Below are 21,623 nucleotides of genomic sequence, written 5' to 3' on the forward strand. Positions count from 1 at the left end.
TAGACAGGTTGAAAACAAAATCTTACACAAACTTACTATTTATTGTGGTTCATCACTAATAAATGTAGTGTTGGGAAATAGCTACCATTACTCAACAGTGTAACTACTTCTGGACACTAGCAACAAAAGGGAGGGATGAAAAACTCTCCCATTCACTAACTTGTCAGAAAATTAACTCTCATGTGATTAACAAAGTAATTTTTAAGCTACATTAAATAGCCATTCATTATTTTTATTTCCCAGGACAGAAGGGAAAAAAAAGAAAAGGCATGCTGGATCAGACCAGAGATATATCTAGCCCAGCATCCACTGCTAGTACTAGGATCCTTAAAAAGAACACAGCACTTCTACTGAAGGTTTAAGGTACTCCCACACTTGCTCCAGCACAGTATACGTCACATGTATGGTCTAAACTAACGGGTTTTGTTCTGTTGATTTTAAAGCTTTCCAGAGAAGCCAGAAGCAGCAGTGGGAATACATGGCCAGCAGGGGTCATTTTCATCAGCCGTTCTGCTCTGTATCTTGCCAAATACAGAGCCAAGTATCAAACTAGACCAGAAGAAAGTTGCAGAGAGTGTGCTCTTTCCATATATAAGCAAAAGGTATGGAGACAGATGGATGTTCTTCCTGGATAAACATTAAATAGCTACTGATACACCATTTTTTACCTTGTGAACCTGTTCACTGCCTTTCAGGACCTTTTATGTTTTTGTCTTCCACAAAGCCACAGCATTACAGAACAGCTCACCTTTCAAAAGATCAGGTGGTCAAACCTGCTCAAACAGGAGCAACTGAGATCAGACTGCTTATGGTCTTGTCCAATTGAGTTGTTAATGAGTGTTTTCAAAGGCTGAAGTTTCTGCTATCTTCCTGAACAAATTTCCCAATGTCCGATTAACCTCATCGTGAGGGAGGGGGAAAATTTCCAAACATCTCATCAGAATTTTCAGCGTTGCAATTTCCATCTGTTGCCTCTCATCCTTGGCAGCTGTATGATTGAGAAGACTCTGTCTCCTCCTTTGCTAAACTTCCCTATCAGGTCACTGAAAACAGCAATAACCCTGTCCTCCTTATCCTAAAACTGAAGAAACCCAATCTCTCAGCCTTGCCATGTACAGCATTTGCTTCAGCCTTCTAAGCATCTTGGAGACCCTCCATTGGATCCTCTCCAGTATGTGAGTATCTGGGATGAATCCCAAACCAGACACAGTAATCCAGACATAGTCTTAACGGTACCAAGCAGAGGTGAAGAATCACTTCTACTGAACATATAGATACACTTCTGCTAATACAGCCCAGTATGCAGCAGTAATTTTTACAGAGGTATCTTTACATATTCTTCTGAGCAAAGTGCAAGGGGAAAAGAAATCTGATTACTTTAAAGAACGAAAATAATATTTTCCTATTCAGCTCTACATAATATTTATTATTTTCTAACTTTTAACATATCCCTTTTCTCCCCCACCTCTTGCACATCATTTCTATGCTAAAGTATTCTGGCTTTTAAAGGTATAGCTGCTGTTCCGTATTTTTGACTATCACTGTTTACATAGTTATTAGTGTTATTATACATCTTGAGATAGATGAAACAAAAACTACACCATTATTCAAAATTTGCAGATATCATTAGCATGTTTGCTCTTTTGCTCCAAAAGCCTTTACTAGCAATTTCTCACACTATCTGTATCTTTTTTAATCACTACTGTGCTAGCAGTTTCTTCCTGTGATAGATTTTAAAATCATCACAGATATTTGCTCTGTTTAGATTTACCCTCCTCACCCACCATGGGGATTCCACTGCATTTATCAATTTAAAAATGTCTTGCCTTAGTCAAAATAACCGACTCCCTTCAGCAATGCTTTCCAGATAAGCTTTAGTTTTAACTACCCTGAGTAATTTAGTTTTATGAGCAAACTCTGATCTGAGAGATATCAGCAAGGTAACATTTATGAAAATGCTGACTACCATATCCCAAGCACAGATTCCTTAAAAATCTTCCAACTCATTAGTCTACCCCTATTGCTAAAACTGACCAATTATTTTTAGGCCTTTGTTTTCAAAGTTGAAAAGAAAGTTTTAGAGACTTTTTCAACAGTGTTTTTGCTTTAATAAAAGCATATTAAATACATACTTCCTAAGTGTCATACAAATACCACATGCCTTTTGTTGTCATATGGGCTCTTTGCTGCTACACAGCATTTTTCCATGTGCCCACTACTTTTATTTTCTTTCCTTTTCTATACCCGGAACACACACAGCTTTCCATGATCTCTCCCCACCTTCCCCTTCCCCCCACTCCCCAAGTACTCTTGGTTCTTTTCATGACACACAAGCTCACAATCTGCAACTAGCAAATAAAATAAAAAGTGGCCAACAGAAGCCTACAGACACAGGTTTGAATCTGTTCCATATTGCTGCCTTTCTCAAAAAGCTTATTTTATATTCACCGGAAATGAAAAGAAAAAAAAAAATGCAACTAGCACTGAGCTGAAGCTACCAGTCCCCCAACAGCATTAACAGCCACTAACTACAGCTACTGGTAATAGTAGTTTAGGATCCCTCTAGGAAACTGTCAGAAGCTTTAAGTGTTGCAAACAATCCCAATTTTTCCACCATGTCAGGCCCACAACTAGGGGACTGACATCCCCTCCTTCCTCAGCTGATGCCTAAGCCAAAAATTATCCCTAAAAGTAAAAATCTGTAAAACTGTGCTATGAAAGCACAGTTTACCAATAGAATGATAGAAAGTTTACCAATAGTACGACAGGAAAATTCAATAAGGAATTAAATGTGACCCCCCCCACATCTGAGTTTCAGTTATCCAAATACAGTTTTCTCAAAATCAGTACTTAGAAGTAGGTTTGAACGCATACAAGATGGCACATAGCCTGACCACTTCTGTTGCAAGGAGTAATGATGTGCAGATCGGTGGTTCCAACAGGAAGTTGTTTAACCAAGGATGGCAAAGCACTCATGCTATAGCTGCCTCAGATCTTTTCCTGGGATAAGTAACCCTAACTTCCTCACAGTGGAAAGGTCCCAAAGTACAGTACTTTATAAATACTTTAAGTAGGTGTGGTGGTGCAACTCCTGCCACGCCCCCCGGGCCACATACCAACCTGGGGAGATAATTACTGCTGATGGCAGTAAACAAAGAGTTAAGACGCACCTCCTACCGACCTGGGAGAACAGTAACAGAGCTGCACACCCCTCCAGTTCTTGGCAACTGGCCAGAACACCTCACTGTCCAAGGTGACAAAAGTCAATTATCTTGGACCCTATAAACAGGTGCCCCAAAGTGAGATCCTTTGAGCTCTCCTGGACCACAGCGGGCCTGTGACCAGCATCTCCCCTGAGCTGGGATGCCCCTCAGACGTCAACTCCTCAAGGGACAAGGCCAAGGCAAAGTCGACCCTCTCAATTATCGCCTGTTGAGGAATGCCGAGGCATCGTGAGTATTTACTCTAAACTCGAGAAGAGGGAAATTTTAACTTGGAGCTAGCTTCTCCCTCACCCACCCGCTCTCTGCTTACCGATGTGTTTAGGTATACACAGTTATTCTCACGAGTGTGGGGACATACATATTTTTACTGGATCCAAATACTTTGTGTGACTGTATGTTTTGTATTTGAATGCGTATGTATATATGTATAGATTTAAGGTACCATATAGTAAGTTAGTGTGAATCCTGTCATCTTCGAATCTGTAGTTAAGTCACTATTTCAATCATAACGTGTTTTACCGAATTATTTTGTAAATCTTTAAATTGATTAATGATTAAGTGCTGCTACTCATTAATAAATCTTGATTTGCTGCTAAATCGTTACCATGCTAATATTTTAATACACAACAGTAGGAGCTCAAACTTCCAAGCTGTTTACAGTCAGTCCAAGTTTCTACATACACTGACAGCATTAATACCATTCTCAAAAACTCCACAAATAGGCATAAGCAAACTTCTGACTAAGAAGAGGTATGGTGCTGGTGACGACAAGGACAGACTTTGAAGGGGTATTTAGCACAGTTGTCTCAAGGGTCCCCTGATTTTACAGCCTGGTCTTAAGCAGGAAAGCAATGAGAAAACATAACCCAGAATGAGTTCTGTGAAAGAATCAGGGGAAGAAGTAGACACTCATGCAGATGTGTGTGGTTTCTCTGGTTCACAGGCATGCAATCTGGTTAATTTCTCTAAGCGGGGATGAAAAAACACTCAAACTGATGAGCCCGTAGCATATTATATCATACTGCAAATGCAATGCAACACACCTTGACCACCTTATGACAGAAAAATCACAGGGCTCTAATTTTACAACCTAAGGAAAGAAAATACTCAGGCTTTTTGGTTGTGTTGGTTTTTTTTTAAAATACATGCTATCCTACCTGTAGAAAATTACTTGTGTTTTTGGAGAAAAATGTAAAAGTCAACTAGTAATGCTGATCCAACAAAAGATATTCTTATAAGTAGGATTATTAATGACATGAGAAATCAACAACACTTAGAAAGCGGATTTAGTTATAGTAATTTAAATGTTTGCTTGGTTTGGTTCTAACCAAGTGTTTTTGCTAAGAGCTAACAGATTAGATTTGCATTCACAATATCAAAATTTAGTATCAGAGGAACTGGAACAAAAAGGTTGTCCATAGCGCTTAAACCAAGTAGTAGCATATAGAATTTCTTAGAAATTGAGGATGAAGTGCTCCACTGGACAACAATCCTATAATCTACTCAAGATATAGTCTAAAAATGGAAAAAAAAAAAAATGTAACTGAAATCCAGCTGAGAGATAACAGATCAGTATTTTATTTAAGAGGGAATGCCTTCCTTTATTCTAGTTAATGTAAGACATTAAAGAGTACAGATGAACATTGCTGTAACAGGACCTACTGGAGAAATAGCTAAACTGCTTATAAAAAAAAATGGCTTGGAGTCACACAAGAGATCACTGTTTTCTGATGGTTCTCTCGATAGGCTCTGCCAAAATGCAAGAAACTCACTGCCCTGACATATTCCTTCTCTAGAAATAATCCATTAAATTTAAACGATTACATCATTTAAATGATGTTTTTTGTTGTTTTCTCTTCTGTGCCTTCAAAACCAACATATTTCAGGTGATCACACACCTCACAGTACTGGGAATCTAGGATTAGTTCTGTCCTTCTCACTTAGCAAGTTCTGGGTCACCCTGGAGAGAGGCAAAGGCTGCAAAGAGAATCTGTGAAAGACCAGTATCATCCTTCTCTGTCATCGTGCCCTGTACAGCTCAAGCACGTGTATGTTTTCGCTAGTCTTCCGTACACTCAGAAAATATGAGGAACATTTTCAGAGCAAAGTTTGTAGTATATGTAGCATCAGAGAAGACACTAACCTGGGAGGTCTCTTGCCCTTGACCTGCCATTTCAAGATGAAGCAGAAAGATGATGGAAAGTTTTATAGTCAGAGCTGTGGCTGCTGCTAAATCTGCAAAGACTTAACTGCAACACTCTTTTTGTTAGACCTGCTGATTCATCAACTTTTTTGTTTCTTGGGATTTCAGAAAGGGTGTGAGGGCAGGACATACAAGTGGATAAGATGTGTGCACACACTCTACCATCTTATCTAGTCCACTTGAGTCTTTTCCTGACCAAAAGAGGGGAAGCATGTCAACTCAGCCCAAGAAGGGCTGGACTACTAAAATAGTGTTTATCTTTCCATCTATGAACGGGGGGGCTTTTCAATCCAATCTGACTTCCTATCTGCTTGGGATGATCCAAGAGAGGGAAAAGTTCCTTAACAAAGGGAAGGTAGTAATGGAAATTACATCCTTCTGCTTTCTCATCTGAAATCCACAAAACTTGGATTTTTCTAAGTAAGAATGTGTATCAAAGAGGAGAAAACAGAACAAAGTAAGGAAAAACACAGACATTCTGGCAAACTACTGGTAACAAAACAAAGACACTGAAACAAATTTTTAGCTAAATAGGTTAAAGCAAGTTTTTCTGCCTTTTTCTAAGCCCTTTTTCCCCAGCCAGGAGATCTGTTAAAATCCTGACTGCCACTATCAAAGCAGAATGACACAAGTAGAACTTAAGCATTTGTGGCATTCCCCTATTGCTAGTGACAGACAGGTCTGGGTTTGCTCCCAAGCTGTAAGCAGGCTCCAGCTCCATTGTAATGGATCTATAGACCATAGCCTGATGAAGAACATTAGACATTTGAGTTTCAGAGAGTTCAACTCAGGGGTCATCCCAAACAATAGAGCATCAAAAACAGTCACTGCTGGAGAGAGCCTGCATACACAATAGCTGTTTTTAAGAAGCACCATTCAAAAGACTGACTAATTACTAAAATTTAAAACTGTTACAGCAAGCACAACATACTCTTCAAGCTTGTTATCCCTACTTTCATCCTAATCCGAGCACCAGAACCAACTTGAAGTAAAAAAAAAAAATAAAAAAAAAATCACAGCTCTAGAGGTAAGAACTAAATGACTTTCTAAAATACCTTAGTAAACTCACACCTCATTTTATCAAGTCTGCAACCACTGCCTTCCAAACGCAGCAAGGTAGAACTGAAAACACAGAAGCTTCTCAGAAGAGTCAGACCTTTTTCCCTACTCCTACAATTTTTTTCCCCCCTCTACCAAGGGATCAACAGCTTCGAAATGATACTGACATTTAAAGTGTGTTCATTAAGTGCAACATAAATGCAAGCTTAAATAGATGAATAAATCATTACCTCAAAGGCACTGTTTCAGGTCTTATTTTTACCTGTACCTACTCTACCTGTAGCTAGATATAATACATCTTTCTAAACAAGATGAGTAAGATTTTTAGCATCACTTCACATTAAAAGGTTAGTACCTGCACAATCTGTATGTGCACATGAACCAAATGCATCTAGCTGGTTAAATCCAGTCCAAACTATATTTAAAAACAATCCTGAAACTGAAACAAAAAATAATAGCTAAAAACTTACAAGAAGTTGTAAGTCATTTTCACTTGATAGAGAACAAAAAAAGTTCTTCCAGCATTTTAAGTCCTGGGTTATTCTTTTCCTTTAAGGATCTGAGCAAAAATTAGCCATTGTTGGAGTCATGTAAAATGCACAAATTTCAAATCACATTTTACCACATGCTCATTTGGGCACTAGTTGTTGTGTACATTTAAATGTGAATGAAAATATAATGAGCCTGTGATTTAATGCATTAAAGAAAATGGTGTATCACACATCATTCCTGACACATGCTTAGCTTTCCAAGATCAATTTCTAACTATTGCAAGTAATCCCTTCCATTGAATTTAATGAATGGAATGTCCAAAATTTTTTCTTCCCCTTTTTTTGTTAATCTGTCAGAAGAACAGACAGTAGGAGTCAGACAGAAGGAATATCAACAAAACCAAAAGAACAGCAGCATAATGTCATTTTTATTTTTCATGAACCCCCATTAGCAACAGTCCACTTGAAGTAGAGCCAGGCACCTAACACACGCACAAAAGCCCAATCAATTTGTTATTATACTTTTAATGTCTGCTAAACATACTCCCTCTAGACCTTAACTGAAGTAACCTTCCCTTAGGCAAAATTCAGACCTAACAGATGGGCCTTATACCATGCCCTTGAGGGTCAACAAGCACTACTTCAGTCTGATCAACAGGAGCTCACTCACTTCAGAGTTACACTACCTCCACTCAGAATGCTTGGCTTCCAGTCCCCAGATGTTCAGTAGGTAAGCAAAGGACCCAGCTGATTTCAGTGAACACCAAGGGAAACGTGACAGATCCTATAATAAATAACTTTGTCTTGTAAAGCATCAAATGAAAAACTAACAGAGATTTATTTCAGCGAACATACATTGCAGGGTCGCTAAAACCAGCACTACTGGATAGCCATCAAGCTACACGAATTCAAGTGAGGTATCTTCAGAAACAGTTTCTTCTAAAGTACACAGTGATAATCCAGTCATAAAGCAACAAATCCACAGAAGATTGCCTCTGACTAGATGAAAAGCATAATTAACATTCAAGAATCCAAATACTACAAACCTCACTGGAAGTTAGTGAACATTTTAAAGATAAAAAAATACCCTGATAGTTTCTTTAGCTTTCACTAGTAAGTGAAATACCCTGTCATTTCCACATGGAACTTCAGCTACATTGTTCCAATCCATACCAGGAAATCTTAAGAAAGAAAACTGAACTGTAGCACTCAGATAAAACAAACTCAGAATAACAGAAACACTGTGAATAAGTAATTTCTTACAGCAACTTCAATGGTTAAAACCTAGAATCCAACTGAAAAGCTTTTACCACATGGAAGACTAAATCACAACTAGGTACTAATCCCAAAGGAAAATAAACAGCATCAATCAAAATCATTCAATTACAAATGTCAAGTCCAAACAGAACAAAAAATGAAAGAAAAAAAATAATGACATGTCTAGTGACATACCCAGCACCTCATTATTTTCTTTCACTAGGAAAAGTCCAGAACAAAACCAACAACTTCACAAGTTTCCCCATTACTCTATTCCTTTCCAAAACAAGGGGTGGAAAACTCTGGTGTACAGCTCTGGCCAATACACTAGTTCCACAAAAACAACAAATCACATAGCAGTTTTACAGGTTTTTGAGGCTATCGGATTCAAAGCAATTTACACTACTTCCTAATACAATCAATGGTCAAACAAAGATAAATCCTCACAAAGCTTGAAAATTATCAAATTGTCATCCCCGAGCTCCCATCATTCATAGGAAGGCTCTTCCATCTGTCTTAGGAATTTTTTTTTTTTAATAAAATCTCCATCAATTACAAACATAGAAGCTACTGTATCTTCTCCAAGAAGCATTACATGATTAACTTTTACTTTTTTACATTTCACCCAGCAATATGAACTGCAGATCAAGGCTGTTAAAAACCGAAGGACAACAAACATCACTGCTGAGAGCTAACAATTTCAATGGTACAACTGAACTTCATACAACTGATTAATAACAGAAATTGCTACATTGGCTCCTAAATGAAAGTGAAGGAAGTATAAATTCAGAAGTTTGTACTAAGATTTAACTTTGTCTAACCTTCAATGAACATTTAGCAAACTAACGCCAACCTCTTTATGAAGTTACTATTGGAACATCTGCATCGGGTATCATGATGAAATAAAACGCAGTGTCAAGGAAACTATATAAAGCTGTCCAAGCAGATTTAAATTGATCTTTGCTTTATGCTCTCCAAATGACCATGCCAATTTAAAAGTGAGATTAAAATAAAGAAAAATGAAGAGTTCACAAAACATGAGCAACCACTATGACCCAGCAACAGAGTAGAAAAATTAATCGTTTGCCTGATCTTTTTTGTTGCTTCCCCCGTATTTGCTGAATTTGGTGTTTTATGATGCATCTACATTGCTAACAAATATACTTCTACTACTAAATTTCCATGATTTATCAATTTAATTCCCCAAATCAAACATTTATGTTCCAAAAGCAAAACAGTTTTCCTTATTTTAATGGATGTAGTTTGATTGTGGTAAGGAATCATGTAGATAGATAGATAACAAAAAAGCATTAGCGTTCCTACGGTTCCTTTTCATCTAACCAGCAAGTAATTCAGAGAGAATCTTCAGAGTAGATGGAAAGTAACTTCAGCTACTCTTATTTCTAAGGGGTTTTTTTGATGATTTTCCTGAGAAAACCATTTCTCCTCAATTTAAATAGAAAGTATCCAAAATAATTTCATGACTGATAATGATCAGTTTCTGAATTCAAGAGAATCTGCCACCAGTAAGGAAAAAAATAGTGTATGTGAATAAACACCATCAAAACAAAAACAAACTGCAGAACACTAAATGGCTGCCAAAGAGAAAGATAATTCACACGGCAACAAGAAGTTAGAATACCTGGATCAAAACAATAAGCCAGAACTACATGTAGTGAAAGTCCACCACTGTTTTAAAGGCTTTACCTTCTGTTCACATCTGCTCTTGCAGCTCCTACCCACAAAGACCCTGGCTATCAGACAACACAACATAGGTCTTCAGAGGCAAGGGAGAAAAAAATAGGATAAGCAAAAATTGCATATGACAGCAAAGTTACTTTGTGAAAGTGAGGGAGAATCAACCTAGCAGTTAAGACATAATACTAAAAAATTAAGAGGTATAGAAAAGGAAAATAGAAGTGTTTGGTGGTCTAGCATTTTTCAGAAGTACCTTCAGGTTCTTCATACCTTTAAATAAGTAAAAGCAACATTAAGGCAATTTCTAGATAAAGGAAGACGACCACGATTTCCAGTACTGCATGATTTAAGAGAGCACCTGCTCACTTGGAAGCACCTGTGCTTCTGAATCACTTAGGTATTTTTTTGGAAATCTAAACTGTGCTTTACACAGATTAACTTATTCTAACAAAAACTTCTCAAACTGAATAAGACTCAAAAGTATTCATAAATCAATCTTAAAAACCAGTCTGCAAAACTCTTTATTGAATAACTATATACTTATATGACCACTAAGAAATCAATGTAGCGGAAAATAAAACAGTCAAGGGAGAGAGTTTTATACAGCATGACAAGCGATAACATTAAAAACCTTGTTTTGAAATTCTTTTGGAAGCAGCAGCTTATTTTAGAGTAAAGCTATGTCTAGCTTAGGTATAAATATCTAGAAGAGGGAGCAACACTGCAAACACTTCAGATTGATAATGTAAAACCAGGGGAAGATAGAAAAGCTCTTCAAGATAGAGACATCGAAGGAACTTAAAATAACAAACATGCACAGGAAACAAAACAAGACTGAGAAAGGACGTTATGAATCACCACCTCTCTAGAGCCGTTTCCACTCTCCTGGATCGCTTGCTTTGATTATTTAGATTATTAGTCCTAGAATATTTGGGCTCATAATATTTACACAACACAAATCCAAGTTATCACTGGATTTGTAGCATACAGAGGAACAGGTAACACAACAAAGAAACTTGGAATGCCAAAATATCAGAAGAGCTGTGAGAGAGAGTACAGCAAGTTAAACTTGCATGCCTTGTGATATGACAGCACAAAGACTACCTATGCAAAAGGATTACACAAATCAAGAAACTGTAAGTGGTTCTGCCTTAAAGATACAATTAAAAGTGACTTTAATTTCTGGGAAACATGTTATATTCAACTTGAAAATCTCCTTAGAAAGTTAGGGAACAGCAACAAGTGGTTTATAATTTTCAATCTTTACTGACGAAACAGTATGTTCACTAGCACAGCTTAAGAGAAGCAGAGAAGAAACACATTCAGTCATTAAAGAACTGCCAGAATTAGATTTTTTTTTTTTTTTTTGAATGACGCTTTCCATTCTGAGAACCCTAATCAATATGAAGTAGTTTAATCAGCACTGGAAGTTAACAGCCTTCAGGCATGGTGTCAAGGAAGTTTTACCCACTCTAATTATTACCCGCCCATTCTCAGGATGCCTTCCCTCATCCCCACAACACCAAACGTGGAATACGAGTAGAAGACAAAATGACCAAAGAATGATGCAAAACTCCCAGAGGAGACCTAAAAAACCCCTCTAGTTTCAGTTATCATCATGTAAGGTTCAACTTAATAGAGAATAAAAATACACAGATAGGATAATATTCTGTGAAGTAGCAGCTTTGCCTATTCATACCTCAGTGAATACATACTACTTGAGGTATTAATCAGGCATCAAAAGCAGAGAAACCAGCAAAGTAGAACTCCACTAATTGACCCAATTCATAATAGAAAGGTCATAAATTAAGGTCTGATTCCTGTTCTGCTGGACACTGAATTAACTACTACTTGAACAAATTGTCTAATCTACAACCTGGCAAGCAGGTTAGCCTAAGGAGTGTACTTAAAAGACATGCCAAAAGTAGTTTTATTTCAAATGAAAATAAATATTTTTCTTTATTTACTGTGTTTATAATGAAAATATTTTTTTGCACCTTTAAGACTTTTTTATAATTGGAATCTAAGTTATGATTACAGCACAATAAACTATAATGATCAAAATAAGGGCTTTACTGCAATTTTACAGGGGAACTAGTAATTTGTACAAGCTGCTGCATGGAACAACATTAAGACTAACAATAAGTGGAGATTGCTTATGCTATATTCTTATTTAGGCAAAGTATATTTAATAAATTATACTACCACTATATGTGCTAATAATCATCTCTTTTACAAGTCTCTCAAACATTTTAGCTTCATTTTACTCCCTCTGACACTACACAAGCTATGTGAATTACAGCACTCTTCTACAGTGCATCAGGATGACAAGGACTTTCAACATCATAACAAATCTTTTGCTTTTCTATCACTATCAAATATCTCTGCATATACCTTAAATAACCCTCTATTAAAGAAAGTATCCATTAAATGTTAGTAACTGAAATTCAGCAAACGATATTTAACATCTTAAATTCTAGTATAGAGAAGAAAATTAGATATGGGAAAAGAAATCCCAGGTCATTGTGGGGTTTTTTGTGATTTTCTGTTTTTTTTTTTTTTTTTTTTTAATTTATTTTATTCTACCACCATGAAGAGAAAAAACTACACCAGTATCTTGAAAGGCTTCAAATTTTTTCCCCAATTCTTTGTTGTTTTTTAGTTTTGCAAAATCAGAATCTGAGAATTGCAAACACTACCTTAGCACATCACAAAACCAATGATAAACAGAAAGCATACCACGGAATATTTATATTTAATTTTCTAAAACAAATTTATTTGAACACGTTTGTATTCTAAACATGAACAACTGAAGACAAAATGCATATAAAGTTATAAAAAGGAACCAGTTACATAGATAGATAACAAAACAAAGAAACCTCTACCTCAACGAACCTTCCAAAACTACCACTTTCATTTTTGTGCAAGTCATGCCACCGTATTTTTTTAATACTGGGAGAGTGGACAAAACTCACTGTTCACACAAAGGAGTTCCTTACTCTCTTCTGTTCCCTTCTCCTGCACAAGTTAACTGGAGATTACATTCCCACCTGTTTCAAGGATTCCCTGCAATTACTTCGCTCCTTTATGGCAGAGACCAATCTTTCACTTCCTTTGGGTTAAGCTCTCGCTTTTTCCTCAGGCTATTAGACATATCTCATTCCCTATCATATCAAAAGCTTTCTGTGTATCTCATCTCCCCCTTACCAGAAACCTCTATTCCGATCTCAAATGCTCCATCTGCTCCCTTCTATGCCATGTCCCCACCTCCTACCCAATAACAGATTGCTCTACAATGACTCCAACACAATGGGTTCTAGGTGTACTTCCATATTGCTGTCTTCCATGCTAGCTCTGCGCACTGCTCATTCCCCCACCATTACTCTGCGATTGGATAGTGTTTTTCAAAAAGATGTAAATATATTAAAGCTACTGAAAAGCTGTCCAGATTTGAGTAAGAGTGGCTATGGTAGAACATTTCCACTGCATCATCCAAAAAAGTTAGTTTTATCTGTGACCAACTCCAGGAATGCATGATGTCACGCCTCTGCCAAATGGATGTTCAGGCTGCACATAACACCCAGTTTAACTTAACTGGAAAGCAGAAAAGGGAGAGAGAGAAAAAAAAAAAAAAAAGAAAAAAGACAGCAGTTCTTTCCACTACTGCCTAGGAAATTCCCTGAAACAACCCACCAATCAAACTTCATATCCAGAAGTTACCAGACTTAATGATGTCACAAACTTAAACAAATTGCATAGACCTGTGTGGATGTTCAAATCCAACATAAAAGCAATGTAATTTTTCTCTTACACTGAATAGGAAAGTTTTTCTCAAATTCTATGAAGCATATTGACATCTTACTACAAACAGCTCTTTCATTTAGTTCACAAAAAAACCTCATGTTAACCACTCAATTATATCAACCAACAGCTTTAGTAATAAAGATACTCGCCATACAAAATATCTGGGCTTGTTTTGTCTTCCCATCAAAAGCTATTTTCTTCAGTGCCAGAAAAGCCCAAACATAACCATTACTGAAACAAGGGGTTTATTTTGCAATTTGAACGCAAATAACAGCAACAAAATATGCACTCAGAAACGCTGAAAATATAATTTTCAGCAAAATTTTGGAAACTCAAGTAATCTTCTATATAGCCTACTCTAACATGTCAATATTACACACACACTAAAAAAAAAAATTTAACGACTTAACCACCTTGCCATAAATGCTAATGAATGATTCTTCACTTCCTGGATAGGAACAAGTGAGACTACGCACAGAGAGGCCTGAAGCACTTTTTAATCTGGTCACATGGATACACGAAGTGTACCTATTAGTACCATATGCCTTCCTGATTATATTTCAAACTTACTATTCTGCCTTCATAAACATCACTCATACAATTCACATGTCACTGCCTAGCCAGTCTTGAAAATTCTTCACTTCTAAGAGTTTAAAAACTAGATAAAGACTACATTTAAACCTTTAAATAACGAATATTTTAAAATCAGAATATATATTAAAGGTTGAGAAGGCCTTCATTTTAAATGAGATTAAAAAACCTCAGCCTAGATCCTGGATTTTTCATGTCTAAATCTCTTATCTTTCAACCTGTTAGTTTCACACTGCCTCATTTCACTCAATAAAATGAACAAACCTGACAAACTGAAGCACAAAAAGGTTTATTATTAAAAACTTTTTCTGAAACATCTGTTTTTAAAACCACTCGCCTATTACAGAGGAACAGAATCATTTCTAGAAGTATTCTACAAATCTAATATGTTTAAAATAATTAAAAGTTTCCTGGAGTATTATTGAGCATTCCTTGACTCAGTCCCTCCCAATAACAGATTCTATTGGTGAATAACAGTAAATGTGAAAAGACTCAAAAAAAAAAAAGAAAAAGCCTTAGAAGTTACATGAAAATTGCCAGCTCTGTGAGAAAGATGGATGTTAATTAGTGCTGTGCCTGAGGGAAAGATTACTACATAGGTCCAATGACAACCTGTTACATTTGGCCTACCAGCTAGTCAATCAGCACCTATATTCCAGTCAGCAAAACAGCTGGTAACTCCAGCTAAAACATATTTTTTCAGTGCTTCTTGCCTAGTAAGAGGAGGAAGCAAAGGATAAACTGCTGAAGAATGGTAAAGATGATGTAAGAAGGGAAGACTGGGGTAACTTCTAGGTGAATATATAAAGATGCAAGACAAATTCACCAGGGTGAACAGAAAGCCTCCATATATATCTTTAGAACTTATATTTCTGCTAAACATCTTATTACAATTGCAAGATCTACCACTGTTCTCTAAATCAAACAAAATCTGATAATGAAACTATTTCAGATTTAAATATACTTCCGTAATAAAATTTCCAGTAAACAGTATTTAAATTATTTCAGTAATCTAACCTTAAGTGTTTGTAAGTAAATATTGTAGTTAACAATAACACACCAGTAGCCCACATGCATCTTCACTACATTCAGACCAGCTGATTTATACTGAAATCCATGCATCTGCTTAGGTCTAGCTTCAGTACCTGTGGCCCAATGCTAAACTTGGTTACTGTGTTTATAGTTAACAGAATTATTTTTTTCTTTTAAAAGTTGTATCAAATGTTTCTCAGCATTGTAATAAGACTAGCTGCTCCAGAGAACTCTGGAGAAACACATCCATCCCTTCAGCACAGTCAGGGAAAGGCACAAGAAAATTATCAGCATTCACATGCTGATAATAGTCTTTGTTCTAACTGTAAATCTGAAGGATAACTAGACTTGAATGCAGCCTATTATTATTAAGCCAGCTGATCCAAGCTTGCTGTAAAGTTGTAGACAAACTTCAGCACAGTAGCAGGAACTTAGCACAATTCCCAGGAAAAACCTGGAACGATTGCAGATCAACAAGATACCTACCAGTCCTAGAGTTACTGCACTCAACTGACATTACTAATACCACTGATCTGAAAGTGCCACCTGGTTATCCTAGGTACCAGTTTGGGTTTTGCTTTTTGGTTTCTGGGGTTTTTGGGTGGAAGATAAATATGTTTTAACAAAGTACAAAGTCTGCTAGGTGCACGGAAATAGCTGTTTAAAACTCACCCTAAGTTTCAAGACACTGATATTCAACACTGTATTTGTTTCTTGCATTGTTTTAAGTACTTACAAGTTTCCTACAGTAATGCCCCAAATTATTTATTCTAATAGCAGATACTCTCAAAATACATTCAAAATGTTAGGAATAGAGGTTGCTGAACAGTAGTTATCTTTTGGATCATAGGCAAGATTTTCCTGTTCAGCTGTTTTATTTGTACTTTATATTTGATATCACTAAACCAAAAACCAAAAAGATAACACACTGATAATTGTGGAGAATGATAAATACCCTACACAGGGAAATGGGAATTTGATCACTCATGGAATTCAGGCCCTCTCACCACACCCTCTTATTTATTCAAATTTCTAAAGAGGAAGCAAGAAAAAAAAAATCCCAAGCCTAGGGGCATGATCTGAATGTTACCAAACCTGCCTATAGCAGAAGAATCTTTACCAAGTATAGTCTTCTACGAGCTCCCTCTCACTTAACCTAAGGACTGTAAATTCAAACATGTTAGTTCAATCTCTCCTCTTCCTTTTCTCTCTCCTCCCTCCCCCAGGTAATCTTACTCTACAACACACTGTGAGATGAGACTCCAAGTTCCTTAGGACTTCAGACACAGGTAGTCAGCAAAAGTCATGAAGTACTGTATAATATCAGATAAAACATCACTTAATAGAGAGAATATCATTCTCTCATGCAGAGATGATCAAATCAGTGAATCATTAAGTCTTTAATAATTTTAATATATTATCATAAACCTATACCTCCACCTATAAGTCTAAACTGTTCCTGGCTCTCCCCTGGTATTTCACCATCCCATCTCACATACTCTTTTACCTCTTTGGCACATCCCCTACCTTTTGCAACATTCCGCTTGTCTCTATAACCATCTGAAAGGCACAAGATTACGTTGTGGCTGGCTTCCAAGCAGCAGCAATCATTTGGATCACTAGGTCAAACAAGTGACTTGTTGGACTACATGCAGCAAAAATAATAAAGCATTCTACCATGCTGCAGCAAGGAGCACACACAAAATGAAATTTTCTATCACCAGGAATAATAAATGGCACTCTCGGTAGCACTGCTCTTTTCCTACCCAACTCAACGAGCAGGCTTTGAAGTTACAGCAAAAAATTCTCTCTCAGCACCCCAAGTTTTCAGCCTGGCAGTTCAAGATAAAACTTTGCAAAGATTAAAAACAAGGCACAGTCCTTATTTAAACCACCAAACGCAAAGAAACCCCCTCCTGCAACCAAGTCTGTACCAATGGTACTGGAAAGGAGAAACGACTACACACATAGATTTAAGTGTGTCACAACGTCAAGAGAACCATGAGAACAGAGACAAGAAAGGAGAACCCTAGCTCTGGAGGGCACAAGCAAGGCATAATGACACTGTACTTCCAGAAAACCCCTGCAAGTTATTTGTTATTTCCTCAAGGCACAAATTGATATGCACTCACATAAAATCAGGATTAAATTCAATGAAAACCAATAAACTATTAGCTTAAAACTCCATTATATACTCATTTCTCCAGAAGTCTACTCCCATACATATACAATGTCATGTAAAATCTCAGCTTTTGAAAAAACAAAAACAAACAAACAAAACCCCAACACCCACCCACCCCCCTTCCATCTTGCACAAGTTTGGAAGAAAGAAAATGTGGCTCCTATGACTCTCAAAATCAAAAGTCAGATGGAAACCAAAGAACTGAAGTTTCTTCTCTCATCTTAAGACTTTTAGGCCAATTCCATGGTTTGGGGGAACTGACTCACGAGGGTTTTGTTTGTTTGTTTTTAACACTTGAGGTTAGATTTAGTAATGCCCCACTTCTAAAATATGGGTATCTGTATAGCTACACAGAATCTGATCTAACATACAGTCACAGTATATTTCTAGACCAAATCACGTAATTCTTCACACTTGACAATGAAACTGTCTTAAGAAAGTAGCAACAAAATTGTGGTTGTTACTTTAACAAGAAAGTCTAATACTTTTTAATGCTAAACTGAAATTAAAAAAATAGCAAGTTTCTTAAACTATTTGAAAGGACTAATTACTAAAGGGACCTGCAGCACTTTAAAACGGCTCTTATGTACATTTTTCATCCTATTTTCAGTTTGTTGATTAAACCACTGCACACAACATGCAGGAAAGCTACTACATAAGCCATATTCTTTGAAATGCATGACTCAGGACACTAAACCAGACCTGAAATGTACAATTCAACCACGTGTGAGAATTTGGTTGTGCCTTTCCACAAGAATCAAGCTAAAGTCTTGGTAAAATGCGATGCGTACCTTTACCATACAAAAAAACTAAGAAACAATCTTTGCATTTACTATTACAGAACTCATCCGAAGATGAGTTTGAACCTCAAATTACTGAGTCTCGTTTAATATTGTGCATGCTTATTACTTGCACACACCTAACACAGAAAGGCTGGTCTCCTTTTCATTTTAGTAAACTAGATTTTTTTTTTTTTTTTTTTTGCCCCTTATGCTTTAAGAGGTTACCACTCGGCTTTCTGCCTCCAGCGCTGAGACCCTGGTGCGGGTGCAGGTAAAACCACATCCACGGACGATTTCCCACCCCGAACCTTTGGTACACCCCAGGCCTGCGCGTCAGCGTAAGCCACAACCCTAACGAACCCCAAAGGCACCATCTGAAAAAAATCTGCAGCTTCCGAGGAAAGCGGCAACCAAATCTCACCACCTGAACAGGCAGCGCCCCGTGCTCAGATCGCAGCGGGGGCCCAGCCCCAGCGGCCCCCACGCTGCCCGCCGCCCTGGGCCGGGCCGGGGGCGCTCCCCCTCCTCCCGAAAGCCGCGGGTAGCTTTGGGGGGGGGGCCCGGAGCAGCCGAAGCCGCGGCGGGAGCGGAGGGTCCGCCGCGCCGCCACAGGCCGCCCCCCGCCCCGCCCAGAACAAGTTGGCCGGAGAAACCTGTGGCTGCCCCCCGCCGCCGCCCTGACAGCCCCCACGGCCGGGGGCGGGGGGGCGGCGGGCGCCTGGGGAAGAGGGGCCCTCCTGGCCGCTGCGGCGGGGCGGACGGGCGGGCTGGCGAGCCCCCCGGCGCCGCGAGGCGGGGAGGCGACCGGACATGGCGCCCGCCGGCCCCGGGACCCGAGGGACACCCCGCTCCCCCGGGATGGGCCGGGGAAGGGCACAGGCGGCGGCCGCCGGCGGGGGGACGGGACGCGAACTGACCTGTCCTCCGAGTCCATGCGGCTGAGGGGTTCCCCGTCCGAGGACATCTCCAGGCTGCCCCGCCGGCCCCCCGACGTGGCGCTGCAGCTGCTGCTGCCGCTGCTGCTGCCGCCGCCGCCGCCGGTGCCGTAGCCCTCGTCGCCACCGCTGGACACGCTGCTGGAGCTGCTCCCCCCGCCGCCGCCTCCGCGGCCCAGCCCGTCCTCCTGGCTGCCCCGGGGGCCCTTGGGCTCCTCCTTGGCGTCGGCCTCGCTGCTGCCGCCGGGGCTCAGCGAGCGGGTCTCGTCGCTGCAGCAGCCGCTGCTCGTGCTACTGCTCCCCACCAGGCTGCTCTCCTCCTCCTCGCCGCCCTCCTCCTCCTCCTCTTCCTCCTCCTCCTCGTCCTCCCCGTCCCCGGCCTGGCTGGCGCTCTCCGGGCTCGGCTCCGACATGCTCTCCGCCTCGCCGTTCAGCAGCAGCAGCGACTCCGTCTCGGCCGCCGCGGCCGCCGCCGCCGAGAACGAAGGCGACGACGAGGATCCAGCCCCAGCCTCCTCCTCCTCGGCCGCGGCGGCCGCCGTCTCGCCGGGAAGCAGCCCCTCCGGCTCCGCCATGTCGCTGCGAGCGGCCGCCATGGCGCCTGCGAGTCGCTGCGAGCGGAGCGGAGCGGGGCCGGGCCGGGCGCGCGCGGCGGAGGCAGCGGCGGGGGCGTGCGCGTGGCCCGTGCGCGTGGCCCGTGCGCGAGGCCGCGCTCCCCCTCCCCACCCCACGCTCCCTCCCCTTGCCCTTCTCACCCGCACAATCGCGCGGCGGCGCGAGCCGCAGAGAGGAGGGGCTCAGGCCGCCGCCGCACGCGCTACGGAACGCGCCCCGGGACAAAAACGTGGGAAGGGCGGAGCGGCGGCCCCGGGCGCGGGGCTCCGAGGGAGGCGGCGCGCGGGAGGGGCGGGGCGGGGCGGCGGTCGGGCGGCGAGGGCCCGGGCTCGCTCCTGACGCCTCGTTCGGATCGCGTCATCGCCCCGCACCGCGCCCGGGGGGAGAGCGGCCAAGCCCTCGTGTGCCGCGGGCAGCCCCGCGGGACCAGCCAGGAGCGAGGCGCTGCCGGCCACCCCCGCCCGGACAAACCCCGGCGGCGCCGGCGTCCCACAGCGGCCTCCCGGGCCGTTCAGTCAGCGGCTGGGTAGCCTTAGGCCTACCAGCGGGAGGGGGCAAAGCGACCGGGAGCCACGGCTGAGGAGGACTTGGTGACATTTGTATCTGTGCGAGGAAGACGGGCCGGCGGGAGAAGGCTGTGGGGACTCCGGCGCTGGCTGGATTCGTAGTGACTAAAATAGCGGGGAGACGAGCTTACGAGAAAGGGAGAAACGAGGCTCCTCAGCAGAGAGAGATACAGGGTGCAGGTGACGATGTGACATTACCCAGTGAGAATTGTCAAAAGACAAGCTCAGCTGAGACACAAAGGAGACAGAAAAAGGTTTTCAGCCATACTGACAAAAAGGAATGAAAAAGCAGTCGCGCTGTGCCGTGAAGAGAGAGAGCAAAGAGAATGAACTAGATGTGGCCTTAAATCTCCATTTGCAGTAAAGAGGCATGTTGGCTACCAGGCAAAAGCAGTATGACTAAAGGGAAATGTAAAATATAGATTACTGCATTTAAATGAAAATGAAACCAAAGAGTTTAATGTACTAAAACTGGGGGAATTGGTTAACTGTTTTTCTCGTGAACCTAAATTCGGTTCTGGAGGCATGGGGTTAGTAAATTTGTTAAATTGGGAATTGTGCCATCTGAAAAAAACCAGCTCTGTATGTGTAGAAGGGAAAAGGTGAAGGATAGCTGTCAACCATGTACAAGACTTCTGAACAAATTCTGAAAATTAAAGTCATTTTAATATTAATGTAAAATGGGATAAAGTTTGCTAAAGGTAGATCATGCCAGACTAACGTGGCAGGCTTTTTGACAAGAGTCATGTCTACTTGGACATCAAGAAAGCGTTTGATAAATTGGAAGTGATTAGCAAAAGTTAAAGGGCAGGGATTTGCATTAGAACAAGAAGGTGGGTAGAATCTGAACACAGATGAAATCGGGTAGTTTGACAAATTATTGGAGGGATGAAGAGGGTAATTGAAAGCATAAAGTGCTATTCCACATTAATTTAAAATGCCCTATATGCATCACCCAACTCTTACAGAGCTTGCCACATTAAAAAACAAACAAAAAAAAAAAAAACCAAACCAAAAACGTGAAGTGATGGTAGTTTAGTTTAAAAACAAACTACAAAACACAGAACCACAAATCAGTTCAGAAAAACATTGTGCCTTCTGCGCAACAGGAAGGACATCACCAGTTCAAGTTACAGCAGGCATATCTGGCATATCCACAGAGATCCTAGATTCCAGGAGAAGTC

At 40.5% G+C, this 21,623-nt stretch overlaps 1 protein-coding gene across 4 annotated transcripts in view; it reads right to left on the bottom strand.

Moving 5' to 3' along the window:
• The window catches only part of AEBP2 (AE binding protein 2), a 59,927-nt gene extending 39,958 nt beyond the window's left edge, over window positions 1–19,969 (bottom strand). For all 4 annotated transcript variants that reach the window (XM_074871470.1, XM_074871469.1, XM_074871468.1 and 1 more), the window contains exon 1: window positions 19,241–19,969. In XM_074871470.1, coding sequence (XP_074727571.1) covers window positions 19,241–19,854 — 614 coding nt within the window. In that variant the 5' untranslated portion in view covers window positions 19,855–19,969. The remainder of the gene's footprint in view (window positions 1–19,240) is intronic.
• Between the last annotated feature and the right edge of the window lie 1,654 nt (window positions 19,970–21,623).

Source organism: Strix uralensis, chromosome 5 (assembly GCF_047716275.1).
Source record: "Strix uralensis isolate ZFMK-TIS-50842 chromosome 5, bStrUra1, whole genome shotgun sequence".
Taxonomy (NCBI): Eukaryota; Metazoa; Chordata; class Aves; order Strigiformes; family Strigidae; genus Strix; species Strix uralensis.